The 21986-nt window shown below is 31.1% G+C and overlaps 1 protein-coding gene across 1 annotated transcript; it reads left to right on the top strand.

The window, feature by feature from the left end:
• Positions 1-282: 282 nt before the first annotated feature.
• On the top strand, positions 283-19040 carry LOC139492266 (uncharacterized). Its single transcript, XM_071280479.1, has 5 exons — positions 283-638; positions 1730-1838; positions 5575-5692; positions 10186-10325; positions 18031-19040. Exons 1-5 carry the CDS (start codon positions 371-373, stop codon positions 18263-18265), a joined length of 870 nt encoding a protein of 289 aa, XP_071136580.1. The 5' UTR covers positions 283-370; the 3' UTR covers positions 18266-19040.
• The last annotated feature ends 2946 nt before the right edge of the window (positions 19041-21986 follow it).

Raw genomic sequence — 21986 nt, 5'->3', positions numbered from 1 at the left:
TCTTATACGGTTGCGAAGCCTTAGAGATAACAAGAAAAACAGTGTTCGGGGAGATAACTCTTATTTGGGAAAGTATTCGGTTAAAACGAGTTGGTTTCAAAAGCGTATAAACTGTTCGATATCATATTCCAAAAATCTAAGCGACATCTTGCGAAACAAAAAAACAGCGAAGGAAACAAATTAGGCGGAAGAAAAAAAAAAAAAAATAATAATAATAATAATAATAATAATCAGAAGAAATCCAATAGGTCTTTCCACGGAAAAGTGGAAAGACCTAATTAGCAACTGCACTGGTTGGAACTATTTTGTATATAACTCTACAGATGTATCCAATGTGACAATAGCGAGTAATCATTTACAAAGTTTTTAAATGGATTTATTTAAACAAAATTACATAAACTCTCGAGGATTCTGTCATAAGAAAAAAACGTGGTATGAGTTTCATTACATTTTTCCTTTACTGATTTGGTATCTTCTTGTTCGACATACTAATAGTTCATTCTGTGCTTCTCCGGAGTGTCTTGTTGGATATGATGCAGGGAAAATGCCAAGGCCACATAATGCAAGTGGACTGTGTGGACGACATTGTAAATATTCATGGATTTGTGACCCTTGTCAAATACTAAACAGTACAGCAGGTAATTATTTTGATGTGAAGGATCAATGCATAGAGCAGACAAAATATATAAATATAAATGGTCCTTTTAAAGGAGAGGACAATGTATCTGGTAATTTTTAAGAAGTCTAGAAAATATATCACAACTATTTAAAATTAGACTTGATATTTAAAAACTCATATATTAGAAAATTGGTACCGACATATGTGCACAATTTTAAGATTATTTGTTAGTCCGTGTATTGACGCCAGTTTTTTAATGTTCGACCTTTTCGATCGGACCAGATATCCCGCCAGCATTGTGCGCAGAACAAAAGATGTAATTATACATAAACAATGTGTCCATAGTACATGAATGATGCCCAACTTGCACGATCATTTTCTATGTTTAGTTGACCGTGAAAATTGGGGTCAAAACCTAAACAACTTTAACCTGAAAAACTTGAAGCGAGACAGAGGGACGAACGAACCAACAAACAGACGCACAGACCGAAAAAATATTTGCATAAATGGGGATTAAAAAATAATTAAATAACAGAACTTGAAAATAATTCCAATAAAATTGCTTCCTAAAGCGAAGCTGGATACGACCGTATAGGTACAACCCTGAACAGTTGGGACAAAATTGGACACATTATTCTTAGGTTTCTGACACAGAATAACCGTAGTCAAAGAACGGTTATACGATTTGAAATAAGAAATCTTGAAGAAAATTACCCCCCCCCCCAATAAATTGTTTACCCCCACCCGTCCCCTTTTTGCCAATTTCTAATCTTTCCCTCAACATATGGTTATCATCTCAATTCAAATTTCCGATGGAGTTTGCAACCATCAAAACCAATTTAAATACATCAAAAAGAATATAAAATGACATACATAATCATGGCTAAAATTAATATATTTTCACAACATTTAAAAGTTTCTCTAAAAAAATAATTTATATGCATTGAGATAAACGTATGCTTAACCTTTAAACGTTTAATAATAACGTGTAAAACTGCTTTTTGTCATTTTAAATTTTAAAGAAGTAAAAATATATCTAAATATGAAAAATAGATAATTGCAATAGAATACAATCGTATACAATCGTAATTTTTGTTTTGTTCATTTCAGCTGATGAAATTGATGAGATGCTTTTTGTTGTTGAACCACCTAAAACTATTTGCCGTAATGTGCGCAAATACAGAATTTCATTAGCAATAGTTAACAGAATGAATTCGGGGTAATGTGTTTTATTTTATGTTTTGGTATTTTTCCCTCCTTTATGATTTATAAAAAACAAGGGTCTAACAAGAATATTTTCGGGGATGTTTTAAACCAAGGAATGTTTTTCTTCGTACGTCGTTAATTAATACTAGTTCTCACCATTATTTTCATTGTGTCAAGTGATCAATAGTTCGCATTATCTATACTAGAAGATGCCTGCGAAATCGCGGTACAGTTTATAGGCAAGTGCAGGGGCGACTCCAGCTATTTTTAAATGGAAGAGTTTCAACTGTATGTCCCCTTTTAAATCCATAAATCGTCAACAAAGGGGGGTTCCAACCACTACACCCCATCATTGATACCAAAACTATGTGTGAAAACAAATAGAAATCGTAGGGAGTACGTCGACTGTGAGCAAAAGTGACCGAATTCGGATATTTCTAAAAAAAAAATGCGTTTTTTTTTAGGAAAAAAGATAGTTCCAAAGACAAATCTAGGATGTATAATAGTTATCGAAGGTACCAGGGTTATAATTTAGTACTCCCGACGCGCGTTTCGTCTACATAAGACTCATCAGTGACGCCCAGATCAAAATAGTTATAAAGCCCTACAAGTACAAAATTGAAGAGCATTGAGAACCCAAAATTCCAAAAGGTTGTGCCAAATACGGCTCAGGTAATCTATTCCTGGGATACGAAATTTTTGTTTTTTTTTCGAAAAATTCAAAATTTTGTAACAAGAAATTTATAAAAATGACCATATAATTGATATCCATGTCAACACCGAAATGTTGGCTACTGGGCTGGTGATACCCTCGGGGACGAAACGTCCACCAGCAGTGGCATCGACCCAGTGGTGTAAATAGTTATCAAAGGTACCAGGATTATAATTTAGTACGCCAGACGCGCGTTTCGTCTACATAAGACTAATCAGTGACGCTCAGATCAAGATATTTATAAGCCAAACATAAACACTACATTTATACGTCACATCAAAAATATTTCCGACTGTTTATGGTTTCAAAGGAGTTGCAGCTCAATGAAATCGGTCTCTTCCGTCAGTAGTATAGATGCAAAGTTTGATCTAGTTATGTTACATTAGTTATTATTGTTTTTGTTTTCTCCTATTACATATTTCTTAAACCTTGCTGTACTGTCGGGAGTAAGCTTACTAATAAGAATTTTCTAGTTACTGAAAGCCGAATTATAACCTGAGGGTTGAAACATATCGTCGTTTGTTCTGTGCTAATTAATTTTTTCGTAGGCAGTCTAAGCATATCTATATATTAGCTCATCTGGCCTAAATTGTCATTGGATAGTTATTTTTCATAATGCCCGAAAGAATATTTGACTTGATATCATTGATAATAAATTGAAGATTTCATATCTGTAGTGTTATTTCACCTTTAGACTTTTTATATAAAAAAGAAGATGTGGTATGATTGCCAATGAGACAACTATCCACAAAAGACCAAAATGACACAGACATTAACAACTATAGGTCACCGTACGGCCTTTAACAATGAGCAAAGCCCATACCGCATAGTCAGATATAATAGGCCCCGATAAGACAATGTAAAACAATTCAAACGAGAAACCTAACGGCCTTATTTATGTAAAAAAATGAACGAAAAACAAATATGTAACACATAAACAAACGACAACCACTGAATTACAGGCTCCTGACTTGGGACAGGCACATACATAAATATTGTGGCGGGGTTAAACATGTTAGCGGGATCCAAACCCTCCCCTAACCTAGGACATTGGCATAACAGTACAACATAAGAACGAACTATAAAAATCAGTTGAAAAAGGCTTAACTCATCAGATGGACAAAAATACAAGTAGACGTGGCCGGGTACTTGTACATCCCGACACAAAAAGACGCAATGAACAGATCTGAGAGTACTCGCAGTTATCTGACAGCTAGTTCAAAGCCAATGACAACTAATAAAAAATCATGCATCTAAGACTAAACAATCAATCCGTACACATCCAACATCCAATTGATTTAGTGTAAAGACGCCATAAACAGCCAGAGAAAAACATGACCTTGTGCAATGCCAAGTTACAGGTATCGACAGATTGTAGATCCATGAATATATATATGTATATAACATACTAGTAATATTTAGTTAGCTTTTAATTTACTGATAACAAAATCAATATGTGTACCAATAAAAACAATATTCAACGATCTTACTACAGTGTTGAATAGGTAACCTTTTAGATGAGTTTATTTAAAGGAGCGACAAGTTTACATGGATCATTTTTAAATTTCCGGGCACGGTTAACAACATTTCCGTAAAAATGAGGATGTGCTATCCCGTTTGAAATAAGTTTTCTACAGGTACAACCAAACTTCAAAACCAAATCTTTATATCTATGGAAAAAATTAGTAAAGGTTTTAAGTAATTATGGTAACGATATCCCTGGTTTAATAATTTACCAGTAATACATAGGTTGCGTTCGTTAAAATTTTATAGTTCATTTCATAAAATATATATCATATATGATCATATGTAAACGAGGTAATGATAGTTTTGAAAACCAACTTGCATATGAACAAAATATCGATTATTCACAACGTAAAGACTTTCCAATTAAACTCACTCTATGTTTGATTTATATGTGAAATGGTAATTAATAAACTCATCATATATACAAGGTATTAGAATTAATATATTATACAAGGAAAAAGTCAATAAAGGGTTTTAACTTCATTTATTGACGAGGGTCTAGAAAATTTACATAAAGATGTAGGACCCAGGTATTTATACAAAAATGTAAAATTTTAGCCCTTGTCCTTAAAATACAACTTTCATGCATGCAGAACAGAGGTAATAATTATTATGAAAATGTCACAATTGTCATTGCCCTTACAAAGGCGACGAAATTTATTCATTTTTATGTTTTCCACATAAGGTGTAGTAGAAAGTGCTCAAGCAGGACAAGATATATAAAAAACATCTTGGCTGAAGTCGTCATAGACTTTTATAGGTCTAGAGTTATTACCCTTGATGAAACTGAAGTAGATTAAGATTACCCTTATATGAAAATGTTTCGCCATTTTTCGCTCTTTAACCAAAAACTATAATAAATATTGTTTGTGTATTTTATCAATTTTATACAAAACTTCTAAATGAGGTGGAAGATATATACAGGCTTCTTTAAACTGTAATTTTGATGTTGCCGAATATCGATCTTATACTATAATATCGTTGTTATTTTAGCGTCACTGATAGTTCTGTTCTGACTTCAATAAGTTGTTACACAAGAATTATTTTTCAAATCCTTTTACAAAGAGGAGTTTATGATAACACAACTGTTTTGGTTCCAAAGGTACGAAAATAAAAGAAGTAGTATTTCAACTAATAACATCATTCAAATGTTTGTAAAACGTAGGTCTGTGAGTATTGCAAACGAAACACTTTACTAGCCAAACTTTAAAAAATGAAAAAGAATCTTCCTTTTTCAGCTATCGTTTACAAGTTATAAGATTTTAGCCAAGATTTTTCCCAAAATAAATATGTCTAGCGTCATAGCATGTATTTTATACAGATGTGAATTATCGGTCTTATGTAAACCATTAATATTTATACTAAAAGCCAGTTGTCATCAACTATTCAACATAATGCTGAATACACTTAATTGTTTACCTACAGGGTTGAACAGAAATGGAAGTCAGTAGAGAAATTTAGTGCAAATCTACAGTGTTTTTTCTAATTTAAAATTTATATTTTGTTTCAGTAAGGGAACAAGTCAAGCAAAGACTTTTGCAACCAGTCTGAGGAAATACGAGTGGAACTTTGAAACTGGATCTTGTGGAAATAATGTTGTTATATTTCTTTCTCGATACGATAGGCAGGTAATAAAATTAGTAAGTCGGAGTCGTCAACTTGAACATAAACGTAAAAAGGAGGATTTTTTTTATGATAGTTGATTGGATGATGTATGTATCTATCATCTATTACAAGAAACAGAATTGTTACGAACTTCACTCAGACACAGGGTTTCCCCTGGATCAATTATTTTTTTCGCCACCTCTTTCGCCAAAAAAATATATTTTTCGCCACTTTATTATTTTTTTTTCGCCAAGTAACACAAATATATTTTTCTTTTAAAATATTCCTTTTTTTCCAGCCCCCCCACCCCCTCAATAAGAAGAGGTTTTTACAACAAAACAAAAACATATTATCACTTGGAATTGATCCCTTGTGTAAGGTGTAGTCATTACATTGAAGGGTTACTCTCATGCCAACCGTTTGAATAGATTTCTTCATAACGACAGTTTTCTTTTCTAAACCATCATAAACAATTAAAACTATGCATGAAACACGTGTGTCACTGAAACGACTTTAAAGTACCCACTCAAATCAATTATCTATATCAAAGTTAAATAATAATGTTCAAAATCAGAGACCTTTCTTGCTTTTGAACCTTTTTCGGCATAATAACAGTTTTTTTCTGGACTATAATTTAAAGACGGATTGAGAGGAAGCGTCAAAACTTTTGCTTCAAACACATGCGTCGCAAAGTTGTAATAATAAATCCCTTTTGTGACATGTGACGGACGCCATTTAACCATATCATTTTGTCATATAATACAATTAACACCTTAATTAGTCCTTTGATGTCGATAGCTAAATATGCAATCAGCTGATTATTGATTTTCTGTCAAATCCCTTAACGAGTTCAAGGTGAATTCCGAGTATTGTCTGATCTGGTCAAGTCCGAGAAACCCGAAATAAGTAAATAAACAAGATGGCTAAACATAAATCGTTACATATATTTCTTTCGCCAAATTCTTTCGCAAATGACGAATTTTAATCGCCACAATTATTATTTTTTCGCAAATTGCGAAAATGGCGACCGCCAGCGGAAACCCTGCTCAGACAGCAATCGACTGACGGTTAAGGTAAAAAAACGAAAATGCAAAACAACAACTGTTTAACTCATGGCCTTCAAAGATGTGAAAATCCATACCATATTTTACCAATTGTTTTTTTTTATGTAAATTATAAAAGATTATATTAGGGTTAAAACATAACAATGTCACACTTTTTTGTATATTGGTAACAAATAGTTTATATCTTGTGTATTTTTTTTCCGAAATAGAACAAACGTTTCACCGAGAATGCTGTAGGTTGTGATAAATGCGTACATTTTGTTTTAACAATCAAGAACTTTTTATGTATATTAAAAGAACACTTAACCCCAACATATTTTAAAATAAAAATGGAAAAAAATGATCTATCAAATAGAAGACAAAGAAAACTGTTTAACAACTATAAAAAACAAGTAACATTCCTTTATGGAAGTATATATCTTAGTAAATTCCAATGATCCAGCAAAGTTAAAAAAAATAAGATTTTCTCGAAAAACATTTTGTATTTTTTAAACAGTTTATCAAAAGTTAATACAAAGTTCTTCATTTGAACAATATTATATCGAAATTTGCCTATTTCATGTATAACTAAGACCTATCGTTTATTGTTTTAAAACAGGCAACACTTTAGTCAAAAGCAAGATTGACAAAAAGACAAGCAACAATAAAAATATCAGGGATGGGGTAATCGTTATCTGTAATCGTAATTGATTGTAATTGATTACATTTTTTCAAGTAATCGACAGTAATCTGTAATCGAATACATTTTCGATTACATGTAATCGTAATTTAATCGATTACAGCAAAAATTTGGATGTAATCATCGATTACTTTTCGATTACATTTCGATTACTTTAGTAAAATAGTTTGATGAAAAATAACCTATTTCAGAGGAAAATATGTATGTTATCACTTTGTAGTACAGGTAAAATATTATGGATTAACAATACTTAAGCAACTGCCTTATTTCTATCTATTGTCTCTAGCTGCATTATGAGTAACCAAATCCCTCCCCTACCTAAATTTACTTTATATCTAGCTTTTGAAACAAATGGATGTATGTGCTTGTCAATAATTCAAGAGCTTTAATATTTAAATAAGAAAATAGATTTGAAAAAATAAAATAGATCTTAAATAAGAAATGTGTCTGTCTTTCGTTCAGTTCTGTACTACATTTTTAAAAAGTAGTAAGCTTATTTGTATTAAATTTCCTGAAAACATCATTTTCAATCAGAGTTGAAATTAAAGCTAAGAATACATTAACAGTTGATTTCTTAAATGTTATGATAAATATACATGTATATAAATTAAATTTAAAAAGAACACAAAATCCTTTTAACAATGAATCGATGGCAATGCATAGCAATTCTTTTTAGAAATAGATACATGTATCCCTTTGACACTATAAATATATTTTGTATATAATTTGATTGGAGAAGTTAACAACATTCTTGCCTATACTAATGAGATGATCATAGTCTTCTTATCAATAACAAACATACTTTGTTTTTATTTCAATTATCTAATTATGTCTAATAAAGAAGGAAATTTACAATATTTAGCCCCAGGTTATAAATTGTACTCCAGTGGCAGTTAAATAATATGTAATTAGGGTGGTTATCCAAACAAAAGTTTTAAAACATGCATGTCATTATAAAAATAAATTTTGATCTTAAAAATTAGCTGAACTAATTAATTATTCTCCTTTTTTTATATTTCCTTAAACATTGTAATTAACTATGCTAAAATATTTTTTTTTAAAGAGTAAAAACAAAAAAGCTAACGTGTAAGTAAGAAAGCTATTTTTTTGAAAATAATTAGTTATGAATAAGTGATTATTGCAATGCGATGACATCTTTCATATATGTTGAAAGTCAAAATTACAAGATTTTTTAAATATTTCTAATTTTCATCAAGAGATTTGATCTAAAAAGCAGCTATTAACTTATAATTTAGAAACAATGCTTTGAATGATGCATTAGGTAAAGATCTTAATTTCAACTATATATACAAATGTTGAGCAATATAATTGTGTTTTACTCAATGTTATTTTTTGTTGAAATGTTGAAGTATGTAATTGACAGTAATCGAAAAGTAATGTAATTACTTTTGATAAAGTAATCGATTGTTATCGATTACATACTAAAATTTGAGTAATCGATTATTAATCGATTGCACAAAAATCCTTCATGTAAATAATCGATTAAATTTGTCAGTAGTCGTGCCCATCCCTGAAAAACATATATACTATTCAGCAAACAAGGGGTTAAGAAAAACACGCCTTACACGGTTTTGGTTTTTATCATTGATAAAGGGTGTATGCTGGCTTATAATTTCTTACGTTGACTTCATTTGAACATGATTGTGTCTTCGGCAATAAAGCATGTCATTAGTTTTATACTTATCAACAACCTGACTTAGAGGCCAGCAGATACAGAAGTTCCTCTTCCATATCTATCATGTAATGCGGTACTTTCAAAACAATAGTTTGAAATGTAATATAAAAAAGAAGATGTGGTATGCTTGCCAATGAGACAACTGTCCACAAGAGACCGAAAATGACAGACATTAACAACTATAGGTCACCGTACGGCCTTCAACAAATTGAACAAAGACCATACCGCATAGTCAGCTATAAAAGGCCCCTTTAAGACAATGTAAAACAATTCAAACGAGAAAACTAACGGTCTTATTTATATAAAAAATGAACGAAAAACAAGTATGTAACACATAAACAAACGACAACCACTGAATTACAGGCTCCTGACTTGGAACAGGCACATACACAAATAATGTGGCGGGGTTAAACATGTTAGCGGGATCCCAACTATCCCTCTAACCTGGAACAGTGGTATAACAGTACAACATAAGAACAAACTATAAAAACCAGTTGAAAAAGGCTTAACTCATCAGATGAAAAAAATACAAGTGGACGTGGCCGGGTACTTATACATCCCGACACAAAAAGACACAATGAACAGATCTGAGAGTACTCGCGACTTTCGATTTCATGACTGCTACCATCAATATCTTAAATTATAATAACTGCCTTCAGGAGGATCTAGCTTTATTATTCAACATATTACTAGCAATGAGAAAAATTAAGGTAACAGTAGTTTACCGCTTTTTAAAAGAAGCAAGAGTTTGGCATCTTTTCAAAGTCATTACTGTTGTCTGTTTTTGTTTTTTAATAACCTCTAGAATAACAAAGTTTGTCGACCTTTGTCATTTTTTTAAGATAACGACAAACGGCTACGTCACTTGGAAATGTGAAAAAAGGATATTTGGCTATGTTTACATTTTCAAGATGCAACTAAAGCATAGCCTTGACGACCAGAGCGGATATCTTAAGCATAAATCAAAATATAGCAACATTTTTGAATTTTAAAAACTTCTGGTAAATATTGCTGCAATGAACTTGTTTACTAGCAAATATCATATTTGACATGACGATGATTCATGTTGTTCTGTAGATATATACATCAGCTGGTGAAGCTGCTTTCAAGGTTTTGAATGAAAAGTGCATAACTGGCATATACAAAAAAGCAAAGGAAGACTATTTTTTATCTGATGACTTTGAAGGAGGATTGAAATTCATGGTACAGGAATACAAGTATGGATTTATTTCTAGTATATATGTTCGTACTGTATTCGTTAATCATGAAATCCCACAGGTTAATACCTTCGTGACAAGATGCAAATTTAACGAGGTCTCTCCACTAGACAACTCAAAACTGAATACATGAACGTACGTGACTTACCGAATTAAACTTACTACCGGGTTTGTATTACATGAGCAACACGATGTAGAGCAGGATATGTTAACCCTTTCGGAGCACATGAGATCACTTGCAATTTTTCGTGTTGCTTAGTCTATTTTTTTTGTGTACTATTGTTCGTCCGTTTGTCTTTTTATTTTAAAGTCATTGTGTATTTTCGGCTTATAGGTTTGAATGTCCTTCTGGTATCTTTCGTCTCTCTTTTTTTCAGAAAAAACATAGCTCTCAAATTAAGAATAACAAAGTAACATTTATTTACTAAGTATACTCGTCAAATAATTTAAGGATGCACTTAGGTGATCTAAGGTAAATCAAGAATTCAAAATTGATGAAAATATAAAGAATATGAAACAATTTAAAAAAAGCTATATTATACATGTATATATCTTTACAATAATTACAAGATATATTACAATCAAAGTCTGCTCTATCATACTTTTTAATTTAAAAAAGCACTCCTTAGGGATAATATATTGGATCATTTAGTACTTGCTGATTTCGACCATTTAATTCTTGCTGTTTACGGTAGAAATTTGGGTTGACTCCTTTGTTTCCCTTATCACTGGATCTTTTATCTGACACTAAATCAGTTGAAATGTTTTGTCAGAATTCAGTCAGTCTCACTGAACAAATTATCAAAATAGACAGTATGCAATATTGTTTTTGCTCATTGTTGAAGGCTGAAGACTATTGGTGTTAATTTCTGTGTTATTTGGTCACTTGTGGAGAGTTGTCTCATATATAATTTTATTTGGCAATCGCCAATGGCAGTCAGCAGGGTTAAAGAACATCAGTTGTTTAAATATACTTCTTCACTTTTTTGGTCTTTTGGAAAATGATGTTTGTGATGTATTTAGACCCTTCTACTACGAAATTTGTTTACATGCACACGTATAAAAATTCTGGTTTTTATCCAACGCAATCATAGATTTGAACGTAGTTTTCAATTTAGACTCGTTTATATTTTTTCGTTTGGGCTTGTATCATATTTTCTCCTCCGGTTTATATGATCCGTTCATCCTATATTGACTCTTAAAATTCAAGAGTCTATCTAAAAATGAGGGTACATTGTATATGGCCTCCCAAATACCGTTTCGATCCCTAACATCACTGAAGAGACATTTATTGTCCAAATCCGGATCTGGTGTACAAAAAAATATTAACACCTTATGTTTGTGGCATAACATCGTGGCCACAAGGTAATTGTTTTCTGTTTAGTATTGAATTTATAATAAGATCCATTTTGTTACATCTTGTGATCAATTTTATTTGGCAATCGCCAATGGCAGTCAGCAGGGTTAAAGAACATCAATTGTTCGACCTGTTAGTCAAATGCGTTTTGTTTAAATATACTTTTTCACTTTTTTGGTCTTTTGGAAAATGTTGTTTGTGCTGTTTTTAGACCCTTCTACAACGAAATTTGTTTTACATGCACACGTATAAAAATTGCGGTTTTTATCCAACGCAATCATAGGTCTGAACGTAGTTTTCAATTTAGACTCGTTTATATTTTTCGTTTGGGCTTGTATCATATTTTCCCTCCGGTTTATATGATCCGTTCATCCTATATTGACTCTTAAAATTCAAGTGTCTATCTAAAAATGAGGGTACTATTTCAAAAAATGAGTGTACTTTTTATATGGCCTTCCAAATACCGTTTCGATCCCTAACATCACTGAAGAGACATTTATTGTCGAAATTCGGATCTGGTGTACTAAAAAAATATTGACACCGTATGTTTGTGGCATAACATCGTGGCCACAAGTTAAAAAAAAAATTCTGTTTAGTATTAAATTTATATTAAGATCCATTTTGTTGCATCTAGTGATCAATTTCATTTGGCAATCGCCAATGGCAGTCAGCAGGGTTAAAGAACATCAATTGTTCGACCTGTTAGTCAAATGCGTTTGGTTTAAATATACTTTTTCACTTTTTTGGTCTTTTGGAAAATGTTGTTTGTGCTGTTTTTAGACCCTTCTACAACGAAATTTGTTTTACATGCACACGTATAAAAATTGCGGTTTTTATTCAACGCAATCATAGGTTTGAACGTAGTTTTCAATTTAGACTCGTTTATATTTTTTCGTTTGAGCTTGTATCATATTTCCCCTCCGGTTTATATGATCCGTTCATCTTATATTGACTCTTAAAATTCAAGAGTCTATCTAAAAATGAGGGTACTTGTGATATATATTTGACGTGACTCTGTACTTATGTATCCCGTTATACTTTGAACCACACAATTATTTTATTTATTATTATTACTTTTACTGTTAAGTATGTGTTTTGTTATATCTACTTTACTTGACTCTGTATTTATTATTCCGTCATACTTGAACGACAACATTATTTTATGTCTACCTGTGCGCAATTTTACACCAATACTGAAAACCTTCCATCCTTTATGGGCGGACTTTACATAGATAAATAAAATCGTATAATGTAAGCAAAATGAGAATGTTAAATTTGATGTATGCCTTTTTGTGCTTCTTCGTTACATTTGTTGTTTTTATAGTGATTAAGATGATAATACAATGTTGACTGCTGTACCCCTATTTTTGACATTTTTACCTATTGTGTCTGTTTGTTTTGTTGACACATCGTTGACAATGTAATGGAATTTGATGCGACTGTCATACAAGTGAGAAGTTTAGCTAGCTATAAAACCAGGTTCAATCCACCATTTCCTACATAAGAAAATGCCTGTACCAAGTCAGGAATATGACAGTTGTTATCCATTCGTTTGATGTGTTTGAACTTTTGAATTTGCCATTTGATTTGGGACTTTCCTTTTTGAATTTTCCTCAATATTTTTGTATTTTTACTTTTTTCTTACATATCAGCTAAATTATCTATAGTAAAGGATCCTACAAATTATATATATATATATATAAAATGACAATATATAAACAAGTTCTCGTGTTTGTGGTACACCATCAGAATTGTTTTGAATTATCGTTTTCTGTTTGATAATAGATTAATTATAAGATCCATTTGTAACATCTTGTGATCCGTTAATTTGGCAATGTATAAACAAATATCTATCCGGATATGGTGTTCATATTTTTGCACCTAATATTTGCGGTATACCATTTTCGCAGGTTTGTTGTTTTATTTTTAGTAATAAGTTTGTTCTTGCTGTTTGCTCATTGTTGAAGGCTGAAGTTGATGAGAATGTTGTACAATGTGAGAGGTTTAGCGCTATTATCATTTTCAAATTACTTATATATGAAGTGCTCTATAAATATAGATAAAGAAATTGGCCTTGAGGGAAAAGGGTGGCACTGGATTAAATCTTATAAATGGTCAGAAAATTCTAAACGTAAACTTATTGATACTTTATTGACTGAAAATGTAAAGAATGAGATAATAGAGATTGAAATGGTTAATTACGAGGAAAATCAGGTTGGTGTTGATGAGGCTACAGAAAAATTGACAAAAATTTTAGATAATATTTCAAGCCTGTCTTGTAAAGCAACTCCAAAAACTAAGAGGTGGAAAAAGAAAAAGAAATTTAAACAAGCTTGGTCAGACAATGCTATATATGGAACCAAGCGTCAAATAAATAAAATAGGAAAAAAAATAAGGAATAATCCAAATAATAATAGTTTAAAGCAAAAGTTTTTTGAGTTAAAAAAAAAACTTAAAGAAAATGGTTAAACAGAAAAAGTATGAATATAAACAAAAACTTTATAATTGTTTATATGATTATATCAATCAAAATCCAAAGGAATATTGGAAAATTTTAAAATCTCTTAAGAATAAAACGAAAAAGATGAAATACCAGAGGTATAAAAAGATGAAGAAGTTTTAATAAAGCATTTTCAAGATCAAGGTAAACCTTCTTCTAAAAATAATGCTTTTATGATAGACATTGAATCACAATTAAAGCTATTAGAAAATAATATAGATTTCAAAGCTGAAACAGATGCTCCAATATCTTGTTCAGAAGTAAATAAGGTAATCAGAGGACTAAAACTTCAAAAGTCTGCTGGACCAGATAGAATTATAAATGAAATAATTAAAACCTCAAATCAAGTAATAATTAAGTCAATTGTTAAAATATTTAATTTAATTCTATAAACGGGTATATACCCAAAATCATGGAAGGACTCATATATAATAGCACTTCATAAAAAGGGAGACAAATCTGATCCCAATAATTACAGAGGTATATCTTTAATCAGCAATCTTCCTAAAATATTCAATGCTGTACTCAATAATAGACTAATCACAGTTGTGGATAAACAGCTGAATAACTGTCAGTTTGGCTTCAGAGAAAACCACAGAACTGCTGACAGTATTTTCATATTAAAATCTTTAATTAATAAATATATACACAAAAATAACAGAAAAATATATGCATGCTTCATTGACTTAAGAAAGGCATTTGACTCTGTATGGAGGACAGCCCTTCTATATAAATTATGCAAAATGGGAGTAGGAAAGTCTTTTTACAGGGTAATAAAAAAACAATATTTAAATACAAAATCCTCTTTAAAATATAAAGATCACATTTCTGACTATTTTGACATTACTAGAGATGTGAAACAAGGGGACTCATTAAGTCCTACTTTGTTCAATATTTTTATAAATGATATCACTAAAGGTTTGGAAGATGACAACTCAAGTCCATTGGAGCTCATAAATAGTAAACTAGGCTCCCTCCTGTTTGCTGATGATCTGCTTTTACTATCAGAATCTAAATAGGGTCTCCACAATAGTCTAAATAAAGTTTCCATGTTTTGTGAAAACTGGCAGCTTTTTCTGAACATAAATAAAACAAAAAGTATGGTCTTTTCAACAACAAAGCAAAAGCCTGAAACATCTATACTTGTATATAAAAACAAAAAAACAGAGAATGTTATGGAATATCCTTACTTGGGTCTGCTGATTAAATCAAATGGTAATCTCAGTCAAAGTACAGCTGAATTAACAAAAAAGGCAAAAAAGGTTTCGTTTTCTATTAAAACATATACTAATTTTTATAATTCTGAGATAACATATTTGGACTCATATATAACATATTACAAAGCTAAAAAAAGAGCTTTGGTTTCTGGAAAAATTGTGGACCCATTTAATTTTATTGACAAGACTCCAATAGAAAACTTGCATCTTGTTTATTGCAAGTTTACCCTTGGCACTAACAAGAGTGCCTCAAATTTTTGTACAAGGAACGAATTGGGAAGACTGCCTATTGAATGTCATATAAAAACCCAAACTATTATGTATTTAGCAAGGCCTTTCACCTCAAATTTGAATCCCTTATTACATGAATCTTTTCAATTAACTAAAACTTTGGATTCTAGTGGCTCCTATTCATGGTTCACTTTTGCAAAAGATATTCTTTCTGAATCTAACATTGATATAGATACACTAAAAACCAGTAATAATTTAAAACAAATAAAACATATTAAAAGCTATATTAAACCCCAAATAAACTCATATTACAACAACCTGTTAATGGATAAGTTGAAATCTATTGACGATAAAAGTAAATTAAATTTTTATAAAGGACTTGAGCCAAATCTATTGATCAAACCTTACCTCTCTAACCCAAACTTTGAATTTAGAAAATTAATTACAAAACTTAGAATCAGTGACCATACATTACTAATTGAAAAAGGAAGGCATTTTAAAATTCCTCGCGAAGAGAGACTTTGCAAAAAATGCAAAGTACTAGATGATGAGAAACATTTCTTAATAAATTGTTTTCATAATTCAAATATTAGATTAACATATTTTAATTGCATTAACAGAGAAAGTAATTCATTTATAATCTCACTGACAATGACAAAGTTATATATTTACTTAACCCATCAACACCAACACAAGTGAATAAACTAGGATCCTTTATAAAAAAGTCAATGGAACTGAGGACAGGGGACCCTTTAATATTTACCTGAATTTGTGTATATATATTGAGTTACTTAGTTATTGTCTTTATTTGTTTTTGTTGTTGTTGTATGTCACAAACTGTGTAGTTTATATGGCAATAAAACTTTGAATTGAAAAAAAAATTGAATTGCTATAAAAGTGCAGTATTTTTGTGATTTTACTTTTTAATAATCAGATCCATTTTGTTACATCTTGTGATCCGTTTATTTGGTATCACCAATGGCAGTCATCAGGGTTTAAGAACATCAGTTATGCGACCTGCTAGTCAAATGCGTAATGTTAAATTATTCTTTTCTCGTTTTTGGTCTTTTGGAAAATGTTGTGCAAATAATAAATAACGCCTAAAAAGTGTTCACAACAACACCAATAAAAAAAGGAAACTATAAAATTAATGTAATTATTTATAAATATTTCGGATAACATATATCCTTCATCAATTTGATTGTGATGTTAAATGAATCATATGTCAGTCTACTTAGAGTAAACTATAACAATCTTGAAATTTATACAATAAAAAAAAGTCAAACCGAACATTAGTTAAGACGCTTGCACCATTCTAAAAATGTGTGAAAAATGACACAGGTTATATGGCTAATAACAACAAAGAGTTTAAATATATGCTTTAAATAAAAATAATAATATGCGATATGAACTAGCACAATTCTAAAACTTTAACGGTGAAGACAGTTATGATGTTACAAGAACGATTGCGTCAATACAAATTCCAAATAAACAGCTCTGAACGATCTAAATTTGTAAATATTTTGAATTTGACAACGGTAGAGTAGTTACAACAGAGTCTGCGTATTTAAACATCGCAAACAAACATAATAATTATAAAATAATATTTTCAAATTTAGATCGTTCAGTGATGATGACATATTTGTCAACATTGATGTCATTCATGATTTATGGTTATTTTATGTAATGTATCCGTTTTTATTCTGTAGTTAGTCACCACATCAGTTTAATCATGTATATCTATTAAATAGTAATTTAATAAAATTTACTGTTCGCAAAAGTATGAATTATTCTAAATAACAAGGATGTTCTTAACATAGACAGAAAGCCGTATTGGTCGCAACGTTTTGGAACTTTTGGTTCTCTGTGCTATTTAACTTTGTACTTTTTCGAACATTTTTCATCTGAGAGTCACTTGTGTGGACGAATCGCATGTCTGGCGTATTGGACGAGTCCGAAAAGCAGAATGAACTCTTGATTTATATCGACTGAGCAACGTCCTCAGTATTGCACATGCTGATTTGTCCGTCATTTTATAATCCACTTTATTATATGTCTGAAACAAAACAATTATTCATCTTGTGATTTTATTGTCTGATTCCGGTACACTTGGTTAATGAAATGTAAATAATACAATAACGTATTATTCTCTAAAAACTGTAATTGTAAATGTGAAAAAATAAAATTAGTATCCGACATTGTGAATTTTGATTGGAAAATCTCTAAGGCTCATAATTCATACCGCATATATAACTGCAAACGCATACAGCTTTAAAAAATCATGCTAGTTATCTATAATTTCAATTATCTTTTAATTTATCACTTTGTTGATTGTATCCAATTTGTGTTGTATATTAGCTTGTAAATAGTGTTTCATATATTGATGCAATTTTCTTTCAGAAAAGCTTTAGAAGAAGGAAAATGCTCCTATGATTCAATAGCATGGGAACTCATAATCGTATTGATAGTATCTGGTTGTATCATGTATTTTGGTGTTTCTTTTTTGATTTTGAAAATGTGTCATGGCGACGGTTCATGCAGTAGCAGCGGACGGGGTGGATTGGGCGAAGTGGGAGGAGGAGGTGGAGGTGGCGGAGGTGGAGGAGGAGGAGGAGGAGGAGGCGGTGGTTGTTAAGATGAGATTATAAACTAGGGTTCAAGAGTAGTTTTTTAATTAGTTGTAAAATGAGAAAATGCATTTAGAGTTAAAGATACTAACGTTGACTTATTTATATGCTGTATTTTACTATATGTAAAGTAGTTTATCGACCTTATACTGGATGACATAAAAATAGATATAAAACAGAAAAAAACAGAGATTTGACTTAAACATAAACTTTGAAAAAAACCCTGACCATAAATGAACGACTCTGATATGAACGATGCATATTTTAATCGGAATATTATTCCAGGGTACATTTCGGCACATGTTTTGTTGTATATTTTATTATTAAAACGCATTTGTAACGACTAAAACAAAAATGATTTCCTTTAGATATACTAATTTATGAAACAGGAAAAATCATGTACGGTAAATTTATATTACAATGTCGTTGAAAGAGTAGATCAAACATGGTTTTTAACATAAACAAATAGTGCCAACAGGTATGGTAAATGACTCTTGGTAAAAAATCCCGATAAAATGTAAATGACAAATTCAAACACATTTTACCACAGCAGTGTATTTGTTTAACTCTAGGAAAACACTTTAGTGCACGAACCATGAATTTTGTGTCTAAATGAACCCACTTATGGATAATTTTTCTACGAGACAACACCACAACAACGACAGCCATTAATACGTGGATCAACCAACGAAAAACGATGTACAAATATCATATTTACAATGTTTCTCTACAGCGAAAATTTTAATTTAATCAAGCGTACACTTGTACTCATTTGACATATTAGTACTTATGAAAATTTATACATATTGTTACTTTGATACATGTAAAAAAAAATAATTGCCAAAAATAGTTATGTTCTACTACATGTAATTCAAAGTGTCATTGTATTCTACCCCTTATGTCGAAATAAGTTGTATTCCCATTTCCCTTTAGCTTTTTACTTTACTTCCCCCTTTTTTTCACTGGTTATGTTGTTGGGTTTTTTTTGTGGTTTTTTTTTTAGTTTGTTTTATTTTCTTGCATTGTTTAAGCTTTTTTTTGGGTTTTTTTTGCACCCTTTACTTAACATACCTGAATTCCTACAATACTATTTTCTGATGAATATCAGTCACGATGAATAATTAAGAAAATTCACTATTGTATAAGTTTTGTTAAAAAGAAATCAAAGACGATTCTTTTAAAGACTAAGTCTACACTAATCTTACTATTTTAAGTAAATCAGGTTGATGCATACATACTCACCTCTAAGCAAAGCTGAATTAGTTAAAAAGATCAAATTCACTCAAAAAGCCTATGTTCCTTGCTTATTTGTAGTCAATTAAAACACCAATAACAAACAAAAAAAACTTATTCCCATAAATTTTCTTGATATACGAAAAGCCTCTTGATGTTCAAACAGAGTTAATACTATTTATTTTAGGGAATATATTTTCTTGATATACGAAAAGCCTCTTGATGTTCAAACAGAGTTAATACTATTTATTTTCTTCTAACAATACAACTATTTTTGGCACTGTTGTGGTAAAACCCTGTTTTTTTCCTGTTACATGTTCCACCTCCTTTTCATTTTGTATATATTTTACTTTTTATTACTTACTTTTTTATCAGTCATCCACGTCCTACTATTCTTATCAGTTGTTGATAGTCACTGTTACCTCCAACACACGATAAGATTATAACCATTTTTATATTATGAGCACATTAAGCCCCCACGCGTGTCCTATATTACACAAAGTATCTACTATAATAATACCGTTATGTCAAACGTTGACCTAATTACATATAGGGCACGCGTTGGGTCAAATTACTCGTGGTCTACTCGATTGCCTAAGCATCTACGCCTAAATATAGATCAACTTGTGTTATTGCTGATCATAACAAAGTACAAATCTTTTGGTGTACATTTATATGTCATATGTCGAATAAGATGTAACATTATAATAACAAAGTTATTTTATGCTTTACTGAATGTTAGATTGAACTGTTACTCAAAAAAAAAAATGATGATCTTCAGAATATGAATTTGAGCGTATTGTCGTCGTTGTTGATTTTACTGACCATCATAAGTATTGCCGAGCAGTCAGGATTCTACTTCGTCAAAATTATCTCCCCATTACGCCAGTTCATTTTCACAATCGTAGAAATGGAAGCCATTGTAGGGATGATGCGCTGCCAATTTTGCTCTCGGAAACCGATAAATTTATCCACATTACACCATTACGATCCTTATATGTCAGTTGTATTTGAAAAGACAAATGTATCAACTAGCTAATGAGCATCAGTTAATGATCTTGTCTGCATTGATTCAACTTAAAACTATTGTCTGATCGGTTGTCAGTTGGAATTTTCGAAAATTCATAAACATTTAAAAAAATTCTAATTAAATATTTCGTGGAAGGGCAGACTAGATTTTTTTAGTGGTTGAAGATTATAAACCCTAGTTTTCACACACAAATTTTTTTTTCGAAGATATGCATTTTCATCATCCAACTTGAAAGAATGTCGTCAAGTACTTTCAGTAAAAAAATAGCTATTCGAACACACCTACTCTGTTTTTGTGATTCATTAGATAGGTATTTCACTTGACCCATATATTTCATCATTTAGTACTGGTGATTCGACAGTAAAACAACTGCTATGTCTTATTAACGATATTGGTAAAGCATTAGATGAAGGGAAAGAGGTCAGGGTAATCTTCTGCGACATAAGTCGAACTTTCGACCGAGTTTGGCATAAAGGCTTACTTTATAAGCTTAGACAAATAGGAATTAATGGTAACTTGTTACTTTGGTTTGAAAGCTATTTAAACTCAAGAAGGCAACAGGTTGTTATTGGTGGAGAAACGTCCAACAACGAACATGTTTCAGCTGGAGTACCCAAAGGGTCTATCTTGGGTCCTATTTTATTTCTCATTTATATGGTGGTTGCTAACGAATATGAAGCGGCAGAAAAGCTAAATAAAGATATTGAGAAAATACATAATTGGTCTAAACAATGGCTTGTCAATTTCAACCCAAACAAAACAGAAATAATGACCATTTCAAAAAGGCACCATAAACCCCACCACCGGCCAGTGTATATGAATTGTAATATAATAAAAAAAGTTGAGTCGCACAAGCATTTAGGGGTTATTATAAATGAAGATGGAAGCTGGAATAATCATGTAAAAATGATTATTGATAAGGCTATTTCTAGAAAAGCATTATTCTGAAAGTTAAAGTTTAAACTATTTATTTATCTTTCATACGCCCAGTCTTATAATATGGGGACATTGTTTGGGATAATACACCTAATTATTTAAAAACATCTCTGGAAAACTTACAACTAGAAGCAGCAAAAATCGTTACAGGTGGTACTAAGATATCATCGCGACAATTGCTGTACGATGAAACCGGTTGGGAAAAAGAAAAATCAAAAAAATACTGAACTTAGAGGAAAATCAATTCGAAAAGTCCATAATCACTTGGCAAAATCAAATAACAAAACGCATCAAAAACGAATGGACAAGAACTGTCATATTTCTGACTTGGTACAGGCATCTTCAAATGTAGAAAATGGTAGATTTAACCTGGTCTTATAGAGCTAACCATCTCACTTTGATGACAGTCTCATCAATTTCCGTTATATTTACATTTATGCGTTAACTAAACAGACGCAATAAATAAAATAGTCAGAATATGGGTACATCATCGTATAACAATTATAAAAGGAACAATTTCATTGAACACA

Source organism: Mytilus edulis, chromosome 10 (assembly GCF_963676685.1).
Source record: "Mytilus edulis chromosome 10, xbMytEdul2.2, whole genome shotgun sequence".
NCBI classification, from domain to species: Eukaryota; Metazoa; Mollusca; class Bivalvia; order Mytilida; family Mytilidae; genus Mytilus; species Mytilus edulis.
The sequence above is the reverse complement of the archived record's forward strand: the minus strand, read 5'-3'. Positions and strand labels throughout refer to the sequence as shown.